Source organism: Lates calcarifer, linkage group LG13 (assembly GCF_001640805.2).
Source record: "Lates calcarifer isolate ASB-BC8 linkage group LG13, TLL_Latcal_v3, whole genome shotgun sequence".
NCBI lineage: Eukaryota > Metazoa > Chordata > Actinopteri > Centropomidae > Lates > Lates calcarifer.
The window spans coordinates 23,593,096-23,612,471 of record NC_066845.1 but is presented as its reverse complement, the minus strand read 5'-3'; the positions used below and the strand labels follow the sequence as shown (position 1 = coordinate 23,612,471).

The 19,376-nt window shown below is 41.2% G+C and overlaps 1 protein-coding gene across 1 annotated transcript in view; it reads right to left on the bottom strand.

The window, feature by feature from the left end:
- Positions 1-19,376, bottom strand: part of dapk1 (death-associated protein kinase 1) — an 82,980-nt gene that overhangs the window by 17,363 nt on the left and 46,241 nt on the right. Inside the window, exons 8-18 of the mRNA XM_018669115.2 lie at positions 17,269-17,421; positions 14,054-14,099; positions 13,750-13,839; positions 12,496-12,588; positions 9,981-10,100; positions 8,469-8,567; positions 6,555-6,653; positions 4,844-4,942; positions 4,561-4,758; positions 3,886-4,083; positions 624-722 (exon numbers count right to left, since the gene is read on the bottom strand). Of these exons, the coding sequence (XP_018524631.1) occupies positions 624-722; positions 3,886-4,083; positions 4,561-4,758; positions 4,844-4,942; positions 6,555-6,653; positions 8,469-8,567; positions 9,981-10,100; positions 12,496-12,588; positions 13,750-13,839; positions 14,054-14,099; positions 17,269-17,421 (1,294 nt within the window). The remainder of the gene's footprint in view (positions 1-623; positions 723-3,885; positions 4,084-4,560; positions 4,759-4,843; positions 4,943-6,554; positions 6,654-8,468; positions 8,568-9,980; positions 10,101-12,495; positions 12,589-13,749; positions 13,840-14,053; positions 14,100-17,268; positions 17,422-19,376) is intronic.

Here is a 19,376-nt window from a genome sequence, read left to right as displayed (position 1 = left end):
GGAAATTTAGAGACGAGTGTCAGGGTTCAAGAGGTTAAATCAATTTCAATAATAAAAAGGAGAAACACATTAAGGTTTTTAAGCTTTAAACCTAGAGAGGCAGAGACTGGAGAGAAAAAAGAAGTGCAGCTGAGTATCAGGAGGGGAGTTTTATAATGAATTTCTGCAGATTAAATCCTGTTTGAGCTAAAAAAGCCACCATCAGCTTTTCTGCTTTTATTAAGTGTAAGAAGTGAGAGGTGATTTGCTCTGCAGCTCAAGCAGAAAATGGACAACTCACCGTACAAATAAGCCATTGTTTGAACAAATAGAGACAGAGATGCTTGAAGTTTGTGTTCATTATATGAGTTATGTCATGTATGCTTCATATCCACTTCATTGAATCATGTGACATCCCCCAGGAAGATAGATACAGGGCAATCTGTCATGGTGGCAAATCCTCTATGCATGCTAATGCACCCAGCTCCACTGAGAGCAGAGTATAATTAATCAAAATGCCAAGAGGCCCTGCTAGATTTCACTGAAATGGTGGAAAGAAAAACCTGCTCTCACACTCACCTGCGGTGTCTGAGATAAGCTACAGTCAGGATACATTATGTAATACAGCGTGTGAAGCTACTTACGTTGGTGACGGCGTCGATGTTGGCTCCGGCCAGGCAGAGGTGACGAACCACCTCGAGGCTCCCGTTGTTGGCAGCCAGGTGCAGTGGAGTTCTGCCATACTGGATAAAAAAAAAAAGGAAAGAGGAGTTTTCAGTTCAAAACAGATGACAAATGGTGAAGAAAAGAAACTGGATGTGTAGGCTTCAATAATGTATTTTCCTACAAAAGATTTAAGATGTTTTTGGTCTCGAATCTTCAGGCTATCCTGTCAAAAAAACTGTCTGGAGTCTGGAGCTGACAGAAGTTACTCAGCAGAATATTTTATGAAGGTTTATATCAAGTGGAAGAATAACAGAAAAAGGATTCCCTACCCCCCAGGAGGAGCTGGAGGACATGCATTATTAAAGGCTGGATGTACTACAGGAGGAATGTGGATGTGAAGGCCTGCTGCAAGACCATGGAGGTCTGGATGACAGACCCTCACGCATACAACTGAAGTGCATACATTTCTGTTTATACCACAAGGGTGTCAGTATACAATAATGTGTTTACATGTTTACTGGCATGTACAAACACATAATCTCACAGATACAGGAGGATGAGAAAGCTACACAGGCGGGGAACTTGTTCTTAAAGGTACATTCACTTTACATTTAGATTTCAAGGCTCTGGCAGTCCAGTTAAAGTCCGGTTAATGTGCGGTGCGACTGATTCGGACAATTGCATTCACACATAATAATGTAGAATGTCTAGAAAATTTCAGGTTTGCAGTGCATGTGTGCAAGCAGTTTTAGTGTGTGATTAAATGCCCAATTTGAAAATAAATTGCAATGGGCTGACTGTGATCATCCACTCAGTCAAAGTTGAACAAAGGTGAATAGCAGGAGGAGAGCCAGCCACATGCTCAACTGACTGCTGTTAGCATAGCAAACTATTAGCATCGATGGAAAAGGGGTCTAACTTGCTGTTTTTGTCATCATCACCAGGGTTGCGAAATTCTGGGAATTTCCAAGTTGGAAATTTACATGGGAATATATGGGAATTAATGGGAATGAAAGGGAATAAACTGGAAATTAGCTAATTTGCAGGTCAGGCTATAACAGGGAACTTAAATGTAGTTGAAAGAAAAAAACATCTTGCAGCATATCTTGGTTAAAACAACTAGATTGCAAATTCAGTTGAATTTCTACCCTGCACTGTGCTAGCTAGCTAGCCAGCAATATAAGCTAGCTAACACCATTTCACTGACAATTTAACAGGCTAGCTGTCATGGTGCTAGCTAGCTAAACTGTGACGCTGTTTCTTGTGCCAGTTTCCTGTTTGTAAGTTACAGTTTGATTTAGCATCTGACTGTGGAGAGTTCATCTATTCATCTAGCCTGTTTCTAGTCATTTATCCAGCATCAACCATAAAATATTACCAAAATTACCAGTTTCCAGAAATTTACTGGAAATCTTTCGCTCCTAGTCATGACCCTGCCTGTTTGACGGATATAAGAAGGGTACTCTGATAATACTGATAATTAAAGCAGTAATTACAGCAGTGTTAAATCATGTAGTAAAGCCAGTTTTTTTCTCTTCCTCTTAGACATGTTGAAATATATCAAAAATGTATTTCCTCTGCTAGAAAATAAAAAGAAAAGCTTTGTAAAATATCAATACCCACTACAAAATAAACATCCTCTGAAAGCAGCATTTCAAATCAATTCCCATTTGTCACAACCTGAAGAAACACAGAAGCATTCATCCTGTTCGAATCTGCTGTAAACAAAACAGGAGACATTTTCAATTCCACCCCTCTTTATATTTTTCTCCCCGGTGTCTAACAGCTGACAGTGAAGACAAATCCAGGCACAGACTCAGCAATGTATGATATGCTGCTTTAGATAAGCTTTAAAAAAACACAAGAAGAAACTGAAAATAATGAATAAATCACAACATCTCTGGCAGTGTTGTCTGCATCTGATGCGCATCACTTCCTTGAACTACGCTGGGGAAAAAAAACACAAGAAAAGAAGGGAGAGAGCTACAGTGGCAGTGTCTGAGAAAAGCAGTCCCATCACAGAATACATTAAAATGGATGGTGTCAAAATAGAATATGAAATCACCGAGGGTAAAAACACGCGTGGGAAGTCGTGCCTTGCAGAGAGGGAAAACCAAGACGGCAACCTCAGCCAAAAAATATAAACCAGATACATGAGAGCAGCTTTGTTGAAGGGCAAGTTTACCAAAATAAGAAAAAACCTGCCAGAAAATATCAGGATAAAGACATTTTCTCTGTAAATCAAAACTGATGTTAAAGGTCAGCTTAGCTACTGCCACAATAGGTACATCGATATTTAATATTTTTACGAGCAGTGCCAGATTTAGGAGCCCAGACTAGATTAGACCGGATCACGCAGTCCAAAATCCTCATGCTGCATTTATTTACACTTACAGAAAATCCTTTAAATCCCTGTAATAGGTTTGCTTCTTCTGTTTATTTATCCCTCTGTTTGGCCTGTGATTAGCTGTAGTTTGGCTTGGGTGGAACAGCTACATTACATGGTCGAAAGTATGTGGACACCGTCGGCCTCCAGACTCTTGTTCAGATACTGTGGTCAGATCACGCTGCTCATCATGCGTTTTTTTGAACTGACTCATCAAGGTGGTGTAATGAATCACATAATGCCACCAGTGTGTTGCTGCCAGCTGAGAAAAAACAATAGCTGTGTTTGGATTATGTAAGGATGAGTGTCAACATTGTTCATAGTGCAACCAGGAACATTATAATACAAGGATGAGCTTTGCAAATGTTACTGGTGTCAATACAGTTCTCAAAAATGAACATCTGGGTATTTAGAAATGCCAATAACCCAAAAAAACATGCATTGGAACAGAGCTGTTTTTTGTTTTTTTTTGCACGATTGATGAGGATTTGCAGATTTTGCATGCATTATCTTGAACTGAGAACCATCCTGGAGGATCTGGGAGAACCTACAGTAACAGGGTTGGTGGTTCAGTCCCTGGTTCCTCCTGTCAACATCCATTTACAGTAAAATCTACAAAACAATAAATGGCGCAGAGGGTGCAGGGGTCTGAATACTTTCCTCTGTAATCCACTGGAGGAGGTTTTTATCTTCTACCAAAGAAACAGCTTCTGTTCACCTCCACTGCTTCAGGGTGAAAGCAAGAATCTCAGAGGTTGATTTATTTTTTCTAATTTTCACGAACAGTCCCTTTAACTGATGCTGAGATTTTTCCCTCAAGTATTTGGGGTCTGGTTGGAGCTGGTTGCCCTCACCTTGTTGGGGAGGTCGAGGTTGGCCTTGGCGCTGCAGATCGCCATGACGATAGGCAGGTTCCCATCCTTGCACGCGATGTGCAGCGGCGTGTTACCGTGGCGATCCTGCTGGTCCAGGTGGCAGTGGTGTCTGAGGAGGCAGCGGACGACTTCGACCTGACACCTCCGTACGGCCAGGTGGAGGGCTGTGTGGCCGTCCTGCAGACAAACACAAAGACACAACACTTGTGAGTTTAATCAGAGAATCTATTTGTTCTAATTAGGTTTCTGTCTATTAACTTTCAGCCAGGCTGGCTCCCTGAGGGCACAATGTCAGCGTTATTATTACAGTTATTATGCCTTTCATTGGTTTCGTTGTGACCTGTCAGACTTGTTTTTTTCCCTAATTTGTTTTTCTCTGTGCAGTCGTGACCACACTAGCACTGAGAATCCCCAGGAGGATCCACAAAACCCAGCAGAAATAAAAACTCCTGAACCGAGCGGGGAGGAAAATGTTCGATGAACTGTTGAATATGCGCCTCATCTCTCTGTCTCACACAGCCTCGACAAAAGAGAGTGCATTTTCATGGTTGTACTGAAAAGTTAGCAGTCAGACAAAAGTTAGAAAACTTACATTTCTGCATGTTACGCTGAACTAAATCTTGTTACTAAGCTGAAAAGTTCAGAGTTTATCACCTTGTCTGTCGCCTCTAGATCGGCCCTGTGCTCCACCAGGCACTCCACGATGTCCACAAAGCCTCGAGCAGATGCTGTCAGCAGCGGACTCTCGCCCTCACGGTTCTTCGCATCCACATGGCAGCCCGTCTGGCAGAGTGCCCGGGCTACCGCCGAGTACCCGTGCCAGGCAGCGCAATGCAGCGGGGTTTCCTGCTCCTGGAGACGGAAACATAGAGAAAAATAAAACCTGCGTCCTTTGATAGAAATAAGGTGTCTCTGATTAATCGGAGACTGTGCATACCCTGTCAGCCAGGTCTGGGTTGGCCCGGATGCTGCACAGGTAGCTGACGACATCCACGTTGCCGTAGCGAGCCGCCACATGAAGAGCAGTCTCCCCAGACTGCAGGAAAACAGAAAGGAAAACCGGAAATCATGATGTTAATTGGTCAGTATCTCAAAAGCAAGTCATTTATTAACCATTCATCCATTCATCCATCTTCTCACGCTTATCTGGCATCATTCTAGACGTCCCTCTCCCAAGCAGCGTTTTCTAGCTCCTCCTGAGGCTTCACTGAGTTCTGAATCTGCCTCAGGATCTCCACCCAGTTGGACGTGACCAGAAAACCTCCAACCTCCCTAGTCAGATGTCCAAACCACCTGAACTGGCTCCTTTTGAGGACCGCCTCTACTCCGAGCTCCGTCCGGATGTCCGAGCTCCTCACCCCATCTCTGACGGAGGAAACTCATTCGTTCTAACCACAGCTGCTAATCATAGGTGAGAGCTGGAACGCAGATCAACTGGTAAATCAAGAGCTTTGCCTTCCAGCTCAGCTCCATCTCCACCAGTACAACGTCGGCATTAAGTGCTGTCAATCTCCATTACACTGTCACTTGTGAGCAAGATCTCTAAACTCCCTGAACCACAGCTTCAGACTTGGAGATGCTAACTCTCATCCCGACACAATCTGCTTTTTTTGCACATGAATTATTACACATAAAGAAAAGGATTTCAGATCTTTGAGTCATGAAATAACAGCAGTGAAACGCTTCCTGTTGAGTCATCATTTCCTGTGAGTCAGCATCTTTCCAAAAACTTCCACTTAAACAAGACATGTACATTTTACAGCCCTGGCATGTGCAGACGTCAGACTCCTCGTTAGAAATCGATCCGTCGGGCTCTCGCATTGCGGCTGCCAATCAGAGCAGAAGCTCGTTAGCGGTAGAGACTCTCCTCATGTGAAACGACACCCAAGATGTGGTGTTGTTCACTTGTAGGTGGGAAAGTGAGCCGCTTAAAATAACATCTAATGGTTTACAGCTCTATTTAATAAGGGGGATTTTATAAAAACACTGCAAAGAGGAGAGATTCACCTTGTTAAAAAGGTGCTGGAAGGTCTTTCCCTTTGTCATAAGACAATCATTTGGCTACACACAGACGCCCCAGCTTGTGATTCAGGGTTATAGAGTAATAAAGTAAGATGAAACTTAAATGATCCATGGACAGGGACTGGATAATAATCAGGAAAAGTGCCTGGAGTGCAGATTAGCTGTGGTTTGGTGGAGGAGGACTCAGACAGGAGAGGACACCACCAGCGGGCGAAATGATTGAAGAGATTGGAAAATGCTTTTGGGGATTTTTTTTTTTCTTCGTCTTCCCGGAGCGAGCCCTGTGATCGAGGCTAGCATCAAAAGCAAACACACACACACACACACGCATACGCACACACACACACACGCATACGCACACTCGGCATCTTTCTCAGCAAGACCTGTTTCTATAGCAACAGCAAATAAGCTGATAAAATGCCAGAGTAACTGGTTTTCTCCCCAGGTGCATGCTGCAGTGAGTGTGAATGTGCATGTGTATGTGTGTGTTACTGGGCATTTTAGGGGGAATGAAAGTAATGCTTCTCACGAGGTTTAATGAGGTGGGAGTGTGTGATAGAGTATTAGCCTACATGTGTGTGTGAGTGAAGGCAGCAGGGAGAGGAAGAAGAGGCACTTGGATTCACCTTATCTTGGACATCCAGAGGGCATTTCTTTTCATGGAGGAATTTCAGGGTCTCCACGTGGCCGTGTCTCGCTGCGTAGTAGATAGCGTTGGCTCCACTCTGAAGGATCCCAGAGAAAGAGAAAGAGAAAATTCCAGGATTTATCCCTGACCTTTTACTACACAAAAATCAAGCTCTCTGGGATTGCGTCTGCAGCCAGACGATATGAGCACATCCCCTCTAAAATACTACACAGCACATTTTCTGTCAAACAGCTTGGGAACTACTTTGAGGCTGTGCCAACACGCTGCGTTTAGAGCTGCGTTTGCCGACGTGCATGTTGTCGCTGCTGCTGAATGTCAGATAATGGTGGCTGTTTAAAGCCGATCCTGCTAAAAATCTGGTGACTGTGTGTCAGGAATTTGCAGGCAGGATACCTGGTGATGATTTACACCAAAACAAAAGGTACAGGAGGAAAGAGTGGGACTCTCCTCTTGGTTCAAGTCACATACAACCTTGTCTAGTGCAGGTTTTCAGTTAATTAGAGACACAACAATCCAGCTTTTTCTCACCAAATGCCAGTTTCATAACCTAAACACTTCATTTAAACTCTCTAAATTTTATTCTTCTACTTATTCAATTGGGTATATATTTATGAGTATATGGCTGTGAGCTTTTTGCTGCTACTCACTCATTACACTCTACACTTTATAATTATGTTCCTTATAAAACAGTACTTGCTGTTTACTTTTACTTTTTTATCCCTCTTTCTTAGTTTATTATCACTGTTTCGGCACCAACATACCAAGACAAATTCCTCGTGTGTGTACGGTAAAGACAACATTAAGAGCAACCAGTATATCCCAGTGTTTGGATCCCATTTAAAGTATTTTTATTTAGGGTAACATGAGGCTAGAGATGCATTAAAACGACCTGGTGGCCCACACTGGCTGAATTAATCTGAGCGAGTTTGGATGCAGCACAGCAGATCAGTTCATCCCTACAATTAATTCTAGCCGTGCGGTGAAGTATTTGGTAAAACTAGTCACAGAATGAGGACTGAGCTGAATTTATTCAGATGCAGACTCGCAACAAAACCATAAAAACTCACAATATTCTCTTCGAGGCTCGGTGATGTGGTGAAATCAATATCACAGAATGATCTTAAGAGTTTTTCTGATATATCATAATGTGTGTAAAATGAAAAAAAGAATCATGTAAATCTGGTGTTGAGAGCAATTAAGTGGAGCTGAAAAGATCAGCCGATGAATTAATTATCTGTCAACAGAGAATTAATTTGAAACAACCTTTTGTTGATTTGTTTATTTGCTACGACAGTAAGCTGAATATCTCTGGCTTCATTTGAAGATGTTACATTAGGCTATGCAAAGTTGTGACGGACATTTTTGCAGAACAAATGATTTGCGTGTTCAATAACGTCCCTACTTCTAATGTTTATAAAACAACTTAAATAACTCATTTACTGTTTGGAATCATGAATTTAGGCAACATAAATTTTGTGAAAACAATAACATAACTAATCAAAATCAAAATAAAGCTCCACTGAAAGTTAATCAACAAGAATATTGAGATCTTCTTTCTCATATTCTTGACAATAAAGGTTCAATATTCAGTGTTTATTTAGCAAAAATGATTCTGAAGCTGTCCCAGCATCTAAAGATGAATGGTTTAATAATGTTGCACCTAAAGAGTCTTTTCTGATTTAAAAACAATGAGAGCAACATGTTATTCTGAGTGCAATGAGTTCATCGGTTCGTTTATTCATAGTAAAGACAGGCCCTGTCATAATCCAAATGATAGTCTGTGACAGTCCTCAGCCTTCAGCGCTGACGCCTTTAATGCCCGTCTGTTAAACTCAGCGTCTGTCCGTCAGAACAGAACCACGGTGATTAGACCGAACAGACGAGTCTTTACCTTGTCGTGAGCCTGGATCTCTGCACCTTTTCTCATCAGCACCTCGATGATCTGGATGTTGCCACAGCCGGCTGCGATCAGGAGGGGAGGAGTACCGTGCTGCAATGCACACACACACACACACACACTTATTGTAATTAGATGTAATCATGTGATTCTATGTGCAAAAACTGGTGCTGTAAACCTCAATCTGACGGAAAAAATAAGGGGAGGAGAGATGATTTTCTCTCACATGTTCAGGAATTTAATTAAAATGGACATGTTTCAGGTTTTAGACGTTTCGACTTCTCATGTCAGTGGAAATACTGGCTGAGGTAAAAGAAAAGAAGAGAGGAAAATGGCAAAATGACCTTTTCTGAACCAGCTCCTGAGCTCGAACAAAGTTAGAAATCAGACAATTACTTTTTTTTTTTTTGCCCAGTCTTTCCCTCTCTCAAGCTCTCTGTCAGTGTCTAACTGTAGTGTTACTCTCCTGCCGCTCCTCTTCTCTCTTCCTCTTCCTCTTCTTTCTTCTACACTTCACTGAGTTTAATAACATCACGTCGCCTATCAGCTGCCAACAAACGGTGTCTCTTCTCCTCCCAAAACAGCCAGCAGAATGAAGATGAGGAGGGTTGTTCAGTCTGGATGTTTACCTGAATATCAGGTTGGTGAAAACTACGAAACAGTTTGGCTCTTTTCTGCACTTTTTCCTGTTTTTTAACACGTACAAATACATTTTTACATCTTCAAATAAAAACGTTAAAAGCCTCGAGCGGTATTCTTAAGCTTTGAACACTTAGCGAGCAGTTTATTAGGTACATTAGGCTCATGCAACAATCCTGCAATAAATTGTCTGGTTGTAATGTTCAGTTTTTGTTTTCTTTCTAATCATTTCAGAGGATGTGTTTTGTGGAGATGTTTTGCATTACACAGAGAGGTGTTTCTGATATTTAGTCTACCTTTGTTGACAGAAATGGGCTGGACAAAATAATAAAAACACCTCACCTCGCCAACTTCATGGTCTGTTTTTTTAGATGGAAACCGAGCTGTTTTCTAGCTGTATTGATTTGCTTTGTTGTTTCTTTTTAATGTACAGAAAGCTTGAAAATCTGAAAGCTGAAAGTCTTTTCAGTGGATGAACACATGGAGAAGATTTGGAGACGGAGAGCAACAACTGAGAATATTTGACTTTCCTGAAAGTTTTTGTTTGAAGAAACACAAGAAATCATCCATATCTCTGTCCACACAAATATACAGCAGCAGTTTACACAAAAAATCACAAGCTACACAAAATTAAATTTGAGATCTTGTGATCAGAAACTTCTACTCAGTCCCATGTTGTCTGCAGGGAGGGTCAAACATGTGACAGATCCTCAACCAATGAGCTGCCTCGGTGGTGGCGCTAAACGAGTCTGCGTATGTGGGTTTGATTTTCCGAGAGTTGGAGGTTTGGATTTCTTAAAAAACACATGAGAGGAAACATTTAAAATAATATAACACTTTGGGTTTTCTGTACAACATGTCGGTCACCTTGTTGGGCTGGTTGACGTCGTAACTGTTCAGGGAGCCGAGCAGATGCTGCAGACCGGGCACGTTGTCGTCGTTTATGGCGTGGATGATGGCCTTCATCACAAAGGAGTCTTCCTCGTCCTAAACAACAGGTGGGAACGACAGTTACTCTTCTGCTGCTGGTGAGATGATCTAATCCTGTGAACATTAATCCTGTGAATTCTTTCTGTCACATGCTCCCCACACTAAGTCTCTCTTTCATCTTTTTCTCTCAGGCATGAGCGGCAGAATTTTCTTTTGCATGTGCAGTTTTAGTCTCAAAACATATCAAGACTTTCCCGCCCCCCTCCCTCTCTCAGTCTGCAACATGTGACCCGATAACCTTCAGCCAGAGGAGTCGGCACAGAAATCGGCCACGATGCTCTGCTGCACAAAGAGACGAGGAGTAGGAAGGCAGGGAGGTGAGGAGGAGGAGGGAGGAGAGGAGAGGAGGCAAGGCTGATGTGGCATTTGTTCAGCCGAGCGTGATACTCCAGCTACATTCCTCAACATAGCCTCCCTCCCTGCTGGGGGGTGAAGCCATGACTAACCCGCCGCCGAGAGCCGCAAACACAACACAAATATGTATGAGCAGCAAACTGACTCGCTGTCATACAGCTGCTTTGAGATTTATACCGTCTGAAAACACAAAATCGTGACACAGGATGGACAAGTATTACCTATTTATTCTATTTTAAGAAGAAAACAGTAAGAAATATGTCTGTTTCTCTTAATTTAATCTCAAAAACACGAGGAGAGAGTTTGGTATCTGGAAAATAAAAATGTGGTCTTATGACTAAAAGATCAGCAGTTACCATTCTCAGACAGACTGGGAAAACTTGGACTTGCAGAGAGAATGAGTAATGCTCCTCTGCCCCTCAGACAGAAGTTATTTTTGGAGTATTTTGTAAAGGTGGTTAAATCTTTTGTTGGGGTATTTTAGCCCTCAGTCATTCACAGAAAAGCCTTAGTCTAGAAGTGTTGTCATAAGAGTCATTTATGTAGCACAAATTCAGTTTTTTCACTGCGAGAATTTGCTGATTTTTCTGTTTTTACATGATTGTGAACAGAAAATCAAACAAACTAAAGACGTCGCCTCTGGCTCTGGAAGAAGCTAAAATCCAGTTTTAGTCAATTGCCAGTTGGAGCGTTTCCGAAGCTTGGGTCATTGATGCAAAAGATGGGAAGCCACGTTGGAAAATATCTGGTTCAAAGATTCAAAGGCCCTACTGCTCCCAGTACGAATCAAAGCTCTGAATTCAGTTGAAAATTCACAAGCAGAAACTAAAGATTACATTTTGTAGAAACAAGATAAAACATTAACTATTGACTGAAATAATTAAACTTTTAGTTTCTGGATCAAATCTACAGCAACTACAGATGTGATTTTGAAGCGTTTTGAATTCACTACAGCTCAGATTCTCCACATTGCCAAACTGATAGAGAAAACATCACTTCTTAGAGACAAGTTTAAATAATTCAAACTGCAAAATATAAACGTAATATGTAAAAATGATTTTGCACCTTTCTTGTGGCACATTTTAAACAATTAATTAATAAAATAATGCTGTGATGTTTATATTTTCTTCCTTGGTGAGTGCTCTCCCAGCGTCTGAGCCTCTAAAGCAGAACACAAACGACTTCTTAGTTGAAAATTTACAGAGGAGGGGGTGTAAATAAGGTCTAGCACTTAACCCTGAAACTGCTCAGCCAGTAAAGCAATCATCGGCTTGAACTTGTAAACCGTCAAGTACTGGCTGCAGGTTTGTTTGCGTACTACAGGGGGCGCAGCATCTTTATCAACACGTCTGCTTCCACCTGCCAGCTCACCTGTGACACAGGGAAGTTTCTGTGTAATTCTTTAGAGGAAACAGGCCTGGCCTTGGCCTGATGGTGAAGCTTTGTTAATGATTAAGCCTCTCACAGCCGCTGCAGTGTTTACATCTCTCAGGCTTCAACTTTTTAGACGCACAAATGAAAATAAAAGCCGCCTAAATGTGTCGCTATCTGTGCACAAAGGCACATTCCTCCTCAGCTCAACCTGGTCTTAACGTTACACACACTGAAATTCCTACAATTCTGCAAACATCTGACCTGCAGCACTCGGGAGGAAATGAGGAACAGATCAATTACATGTGGGAGCTTGAGATTCTCCGAGAGATTGTCGAGCTTCAAATGCCAGAGCTGTAACCGAGAGCTTGGGGTCCTAATAAGCTAATGCACTTCAATAAACGAACAAACTGAAACTCATTAAGTTGCCAGTCTCCTGCCAATTGCTTTTGACTTGGCTTATATGAAAGGCAGGATGGGACTGTGGAGATAACAGTAATCGTCCTCATGCTGGAGATGTTCTCCTCAAGTGCAGTTTAAAGCTGCCAGCCCAATCAACTTAATGAATCTGGATCAGGATCTTGGCTGCTAAAACATCCCAGCCTCTCCTGTGTTTTAGTTTTTTTTTTAATTCAGATGAGAAAAGCGGAGTTTTCTGAGGTCTTACCAGCGTGTCGTCGCTGCGCGCCACGCTTATGTTGCTTCTGGACAGGAAGGAGCGAGACAGACGGTTGCATAAGGAGATGAGTCGGACGGATTGCTGGAAAAGAGGAGAACAACATGAATGAGAATCAAGAAAGCAGAACAAGTTAACGTCGAGTGACTGTGAACGGGCAAGCAGGTGCAGACATAAAGCCTGGAAAACCATTCAGATCAAATCAACAATTCAGCTGAAGAAAAATATAAAGTGACACCACTTTTAAGCAAAAGTTGTAATTTCTCCACCTGTGTAGTTTTTTCATTCCTACATCTGTGAGATTAGATGTTTAAAAACCGGGGGTTTGAAACGTTCCTCGTGGCATCAAGACAAATGTAGGATGACTGACGATATGTTTTTGAACACTGTGAAATCAGTGCTCGTCATTAATATTACTTACATCTCCGTCTGGAATCTGTATTATACTATGTTCTTTTTTTCCCTTGTTATTGTTGGGGTCTCTCTCTGTAAATATAATAATATAAAGAGTACGGTCTAGACCTGCTCTCTATGAAAGGTGGCTTGAGATAATTCAAAATTGACTTGACTTGACCTGAAAAAGAAAAATATGCTTACAGATTTTATTACACTAGGTCTTAGTCATGAATTGGATTCCATTTGCTCGGTCTTTTGTATTTAAAATCAACAGAATCTGGCCTTGATTAGTGGAGAAAAAAATTGCAATTATTGCATTTTTCTTGCCAACAATACAAACATTTCACTGCTCAAGATGCCATGCTTTATTTTAATTATTTTAATAACTGTAATCTATTTATGACAGTCACAGTTTCTGTTTTTTTGAGTACTAACTTTGACTTTCGAGAATCTGGCCTTGATTGATTTATCTTTTTAAAATATGGTGCAATATATCATAAACCTGACATCTCACCTGAATAAACTCTCTGCTTTTGTCATGTTTTGGTGTCAGTTTTACACACAAAGAAATAAATAAATAAACTCAAAGTCAAGTCGAGCCAGAAGCCGCCAGACTCAGTACCGCTGCCAAAACCACCACAGACACAAGAATCCCGGCATCTCAGCAGAGCTGCTGTGATGAACCAAAATAAAAGACGAGAAAAACAACCAGCGAAGCAGCAGCTGGTGGGAAATCGGATGGTTCATGGCGAACCTGCAGCGAACGTGGCGTCGGAGGATATTTATCTGGGAAAGAGCTGTTAAAGTTAGTGTAAGAATTAGGAGACAGTATCAAAGAAAAGCACTTACTTTCCATTTTCTCCGAGCTGCAAACTTCTTGAACTTCTCCATGTTGACAGCCGACTCCTTTCTGCTCAGCGCTTGTTGAGTGTCTTTTGGCTGATTTCACCAAAAGAAAGAAAAAAAAAAAAGCTTATGAGAATATTCTTGGCAAGATAAATCTGGTACAGAATCAATTAGTTGAAGGCTTGGCAACATTCAGCCATTTCAAATAACAACTACTGCCACAAATGAAGTGAAAATGAAAAGGATTTTTAGGATTATAAATGTTTTAAACGGAGACGCCATGAGTGAGTAATCAAAAGAGTCCAACCTTGATCCAGGGGTGCTGGAGGCTGTCCTGGATCGTCATTCTCTTTCTGTGGACAGAAAACGTAAAAAATGAGGAGAGACAGAAACATTTGTTGAGTATCTTTAGATACTTCTGTGATTGTTGATAGTTAACAGTCTTATTCAGAGCTTTATGATGTGACTGTTTATGGCCACAGACAGACAGAGCTAGGAGCTGAGTATATGTTTAACAAAAACTCTAAAATAATCTCAATTATTCTTCATTTTCTAGAGGAAAAAAATGCTTTCATGTAGCATAGGAAATCCAATTCCAGGAACTAAAGCGGGTGGTTAAATATAAACAAAACTTTTTATAAATATGACCTAGCAAATATGAGGTGCACAACACTCCACCACTGACCCGAATCAACCACAGAAAACACCTTTAAAACCATCAAATCTGTGGGATTTATTAATATAAAGACACACAAAATAACCAAAACACTTCCTAAAGATAGAGAAAAGATTTAACAGATGAATGTAACTGTTCTGTTCACAGTCAGAGGCACTGATTGCTGTCAACAGCCGTGAGAGCTGTGGAGTTGAATGAGGGATTATTTAACTCCGACAGCAAACACAGCTGTGTGCAGACGCATGAAACAAACTATCACTCCCATTTAGCTGTAAAGGAATGATTATGATACAGCTGTGAGATACTAACACCCCGTCTTCCTGTGAAATCAGCCTGACCCTTCCTAAATGTAGAAAAAGAGGAGAATTAAACAAATCTATCATCATCTCACAAGTTCATTTTACAAGGACAATTTATACAGTTTAGAGATGAAACAGTTCGATTAACGATTAGTTTTTTATTTTGTTATCTATCAAATCATCTTGTAACTGAATATGCTTTGAGTTTTAGACTGTCGGTCGGACAAAACAAGACATTTGAAGACGTCACCTTAGGCTGGATTTCTGACATTTTACAGCCCAACGAGGAAATAACTGCCAAATTAATCCATAATGAAAATTACAATTACCTCTGCAAGAAATATGGTCTCAATCCCGCCTTCTGTTCCTGAGTTATGGTGCTGAATAACGGCCAGAGAGGTGTTTTTATTTAATTTTAAAAGGTCACAATGAAGCTGACCTTTGACCTTTTGGATTTAAAACATCATCCCTTCATCATTTTATCCTATAATTAGACATTTCAGTGAGAATTTTGTCATAATTAGCTGTGAGGACCTCATAACCTTCCTCCATATTGACCTTTTGCTCAACATCTTATTTCCTTTCTCAAAGTTTTCATACTCCTCTTTATCAACGCCTCAAATAAGGTATTGAGACGAACAACTGGGAACATTTGAGAAAACAGGTGTACTATTTCCCAGGATACATTTATTAAACAGATATGGTTCTTAATTTGGAGAAGACGCACTCTCATCTACCTGCAGATTACATTAAACTAACATTATTAACAGAGTAATGCTTTGCAGATCAATAATCTATATTTAATTAGCATCTGACATTCGGTAAAAGCCATGAAGTCTTTAAGGAAGCTGAAAGCAGACTCCACTTCCCTTAGTCTCTTGCTGCCACAGCTGCTGTGAACTACCAAAGAAAACAACAAGACATTGTTCTGGAAAAGTTTCGGTACGTTTGACGTGCGCCAACAAAACCATTAGAGAAACTGGTGTGGTCAAGTAGACGCACCACTTCCTCTGTTTTGCTACCACATCCCTTTTCTAGAAGAGGATATTCTGCGTTCACACACACCTGAGTCGAAGTGAAAAAACCCACAAACCTTCAGTGCAATCACTGAGGTAAAGGTGAACTTCAGTGTTTTAGGTAGGTGATGATGCTGGTGAGCATTATTAAACAGTAATGTGTGTCTTCTTCAAGGGGAATCTTCATGAATCTCCCCCCGCCAGCTGAGCGGGATCCATGTCCGCTCACGATGTAGATCAATTAAAAGCCGTTCCATTTCGATGCGCTTGGTCGGGGGATTTCTAAAAGCCCCATTAGTTGGAGTTTGTAAAGTCAGCCTATTCTTTTTTTCGCCCACTGTCTGTTTAAAACAACCTGTGCCCACCGTTCTTTGTCTTTCTTCTTGCTGTAGCCTGTCTAAATGAAATTATCTCCACACCTACAATTATTCACCTCTGTTAGCTCCCCTTCACGCTCGCTCCTTTGTTCTGGAGAACCAGGAGTAATTACGTGTGACGAAAAAGAGGTCTGACGGCAGCTACTGTCTTTCAGTGTAGTACTCGTTGCTAGAGCAACACACTCACAGTTTCAGGTGCCATATTGTGTAAAGACAGGGGGAGTTTTATTTTGGAAAACCTGCCTGTGGAAGCCTCTGCTCAATTTTCTTGTCAGCTTTTAAGGATTTTTAAAAAGGGCAGCAATCAAAGAGCAAATATTTATAATCCTGTCTTTTAAAGTGCATTATTATAGACATTATATCGAGTTATGGATGAGGCAGAACATTTATTTATAATACAACATTACTTTTTAACTGGCAAAGGGCTGCTGTCTTTACAATCTGAAGTTGCTAACTGACTCTAGGAAAGATGAACTTCTGATATTAACTTCCCCAAATTAGAATAAACTCTTCAAATTAAAGGATAACTCCTGTGTTTCTGAACCTTTTTGTTTACCCAGAAACATCACTATGTATCAATACCAGACTCCATTAACAAAAACAGGAATTTTACCGAGCAGATCACAGGAGCTGCTGGAATAACGCTGCCTCCATCAGTTAGTTTGTTTTTGTTATTGTGTGACTTTCAGAGGTGAAACAAGTATTCAGATCCTTCACATACTGTAAGTAAAAATACCACACAAACACAAACTGACTGATTGAGGCAGCGGTAGAGCAGCGACTCCCATGTTCTGTGGGGTAAAATTCATGTTTTTGTCAATGGAGTTTGGTGGCTAGAAGCAGAGCGATAAAACGGCTGTTTCTGGTTGAGTAAATCTGGTGAATAACGTCAAAAAGCTAAGAATGTTTTGGGATTATTCTTATCTTAAAATCCAACTGTCTATTGGTTCACTAATCAGGATTTCTGCAGGGTTCTAACAGATTAGATTTAGGACTTTTTAAGACACACAGGATGCAATGTAACACCTGTTTCATGGTCTTACTGGTGAAAGAAACTGCCTCTACAGTTTATTTCTGTAGGAATCCTAACAATCTGAGCCTCTCAGTTGCCTCAAATATAATCTAATTTAATCAGAAAAAAGGATTATACATACTTGGGGTCTTTGATGAGGAGCTTTGCTATGAAGTCTTTGGCCAGGACACTGGTGTTGCTGAAGAACTCCTCATCAAACGTGTAGTCGACGGCCGACACGTTGGCCAACGTCTCCTGCTTGTTGTCGCCCAGGAAAGGAGACGCACCGCTCAAACTAAAAGATAAGAAAGAGGTTAGAAATAAGGTTAGACACGTACGTTAGTCAATTAACTGATGAGGCAATCCAGTGTTGTAGTCTGTTGTGTTGCAATAGTCGAGTCCTAGACCTGGACCCAAGTCAGTCGCAACTATTTTGATTGATCATTTCGGTTCCAGCCTTTAAAATGACAAGATTTTGTTCCTTTCTCTGTTTATTATTGTTTTAATTAATATTTCTGGGTTTCATTCTGTTGACCAAACAAAACAAGACATAAATAAGTCACCTTAAGGTTTTTTTTTTGCGAATATAAAATGCAAAAGCCCCACCATGGCCGGTTGCGGACGTATTTTAGGAAGTCAGTGGGATAGTTTGAGGTCCTGCTGGAGATGCTAGTGCTGCATCTGAGACAATCAACTACTGGGATTCTTTGATTGCGATGCTTTTATTCGCAGCACAAAAGCTTAGAAAAATCGACCTCCTTAAAAAAAAAAAACAACTTAATATTCAGGTTCTGTATGAAAGTACTCAAAACAAAAACAATAGTTTGAAAAAATAGGTGTGAAAAGACCTTGAGACTGTGAGAGATAGACCAAATGATTAATTGAGGAAGTAACAGTGACATGTGACACTAAGTGTAACATTACAGGTAAGAGGTGCACACACTGACTATTGTTCAGCAAAAAGACAAAGACGACGACACAGTAATTTGTTTTGCAAATATAACGCACCTCAAAATTTACAAAGTAAACCATGAATTTCTATTTTGACTCCATGTTCAACTCTTTTTTGCTTTAATCAATTCAACGTCAAAATATCCGATGTAATCGACTTTTAACAACAGCAACGCTCTCTCAACTTGCCTCACTGGGTGTTGTAATCAAAAGAGAAAAGGAACACATTTCAGGATTTCGGTTCAAACACTGACTCGCCCGCTGCTGATTAGCTCTGGCCCCCCAAAACCAAAACTATAGGCCCTTACTGCTCGTTGATGTGGGGAATGTGATTACAGAGCTGCGTAGCAACTAATGGTGACTCATTAGTCAAGCCTGTGCTATCAGACTGAAGTATCTGGTGTTTGTTAGTCAAACACCATCACAGGAAAGCCAGCTGGACGGCTCTCAGCTCCGAGTGGAGAGCAGACATTTAATGCGAGTGCACACATAAAAATCAGGGGGATAATATCCCAACATGAGAGAGAAGAGTGTGTTTTAATGGATAAAACCAGGAAACAATGCAGTGCGAACACACACACACACACACACACACAGAGGGCTGGGCAGGTCATGCATGGTGATGTGGTTAAAACCAAACACCATGTCTGTGACAAAACACCCGTCCTTCCCTTCCCTTCTCCAGCTCGTCAGCACCAGCCGCTAATTAACATGCCAGCTGGGACGGACACGGAGGTGGTGCAGGGCCGAGCTCAAGTTGAGTGGAAATGTATGAATTTATCGACTGGATAAGGTGCAGCTGCTCATGACAAAGTAATTAAGACAATTCTTCACAGGAGAAGCAGCAGGAAAGTGTTAAGTCAGGGATCTGTGGTGATGTTTTCCCCTCAGAATGAGACGTAAACGGCACATCTTAACGACCTGAAGCCCAAATTAGGGCTCCAGCAGAGAGGAAAGCTGCATCCACACTGGCTGATTCATCCACCCAAATGATTTCAGGATACATTATCCCAGGCAAACAGTAGTATCTCTCGCTACTACTTTCATTACTTTCTGGCAACTGGGTCACCACTCAAGAAGAATATTCCCGTTACAAGTTCGGAGACGCTCCCAAAACAACCCCCCCCCCGCCTCACATTGTTTTTTTTAACAATAGGATGTGAAGAGTCAGTGCCCCTCGCTGTTGCTCTGCTGTGATAACAGGCAGCGAACAATCTATTTTCTACCTTTCCAGGCAGAGCTGTGACAGCTGTGTGGGTGGACAGCATGAACAAAGATCGTGTGTATGGATGTGTGTAT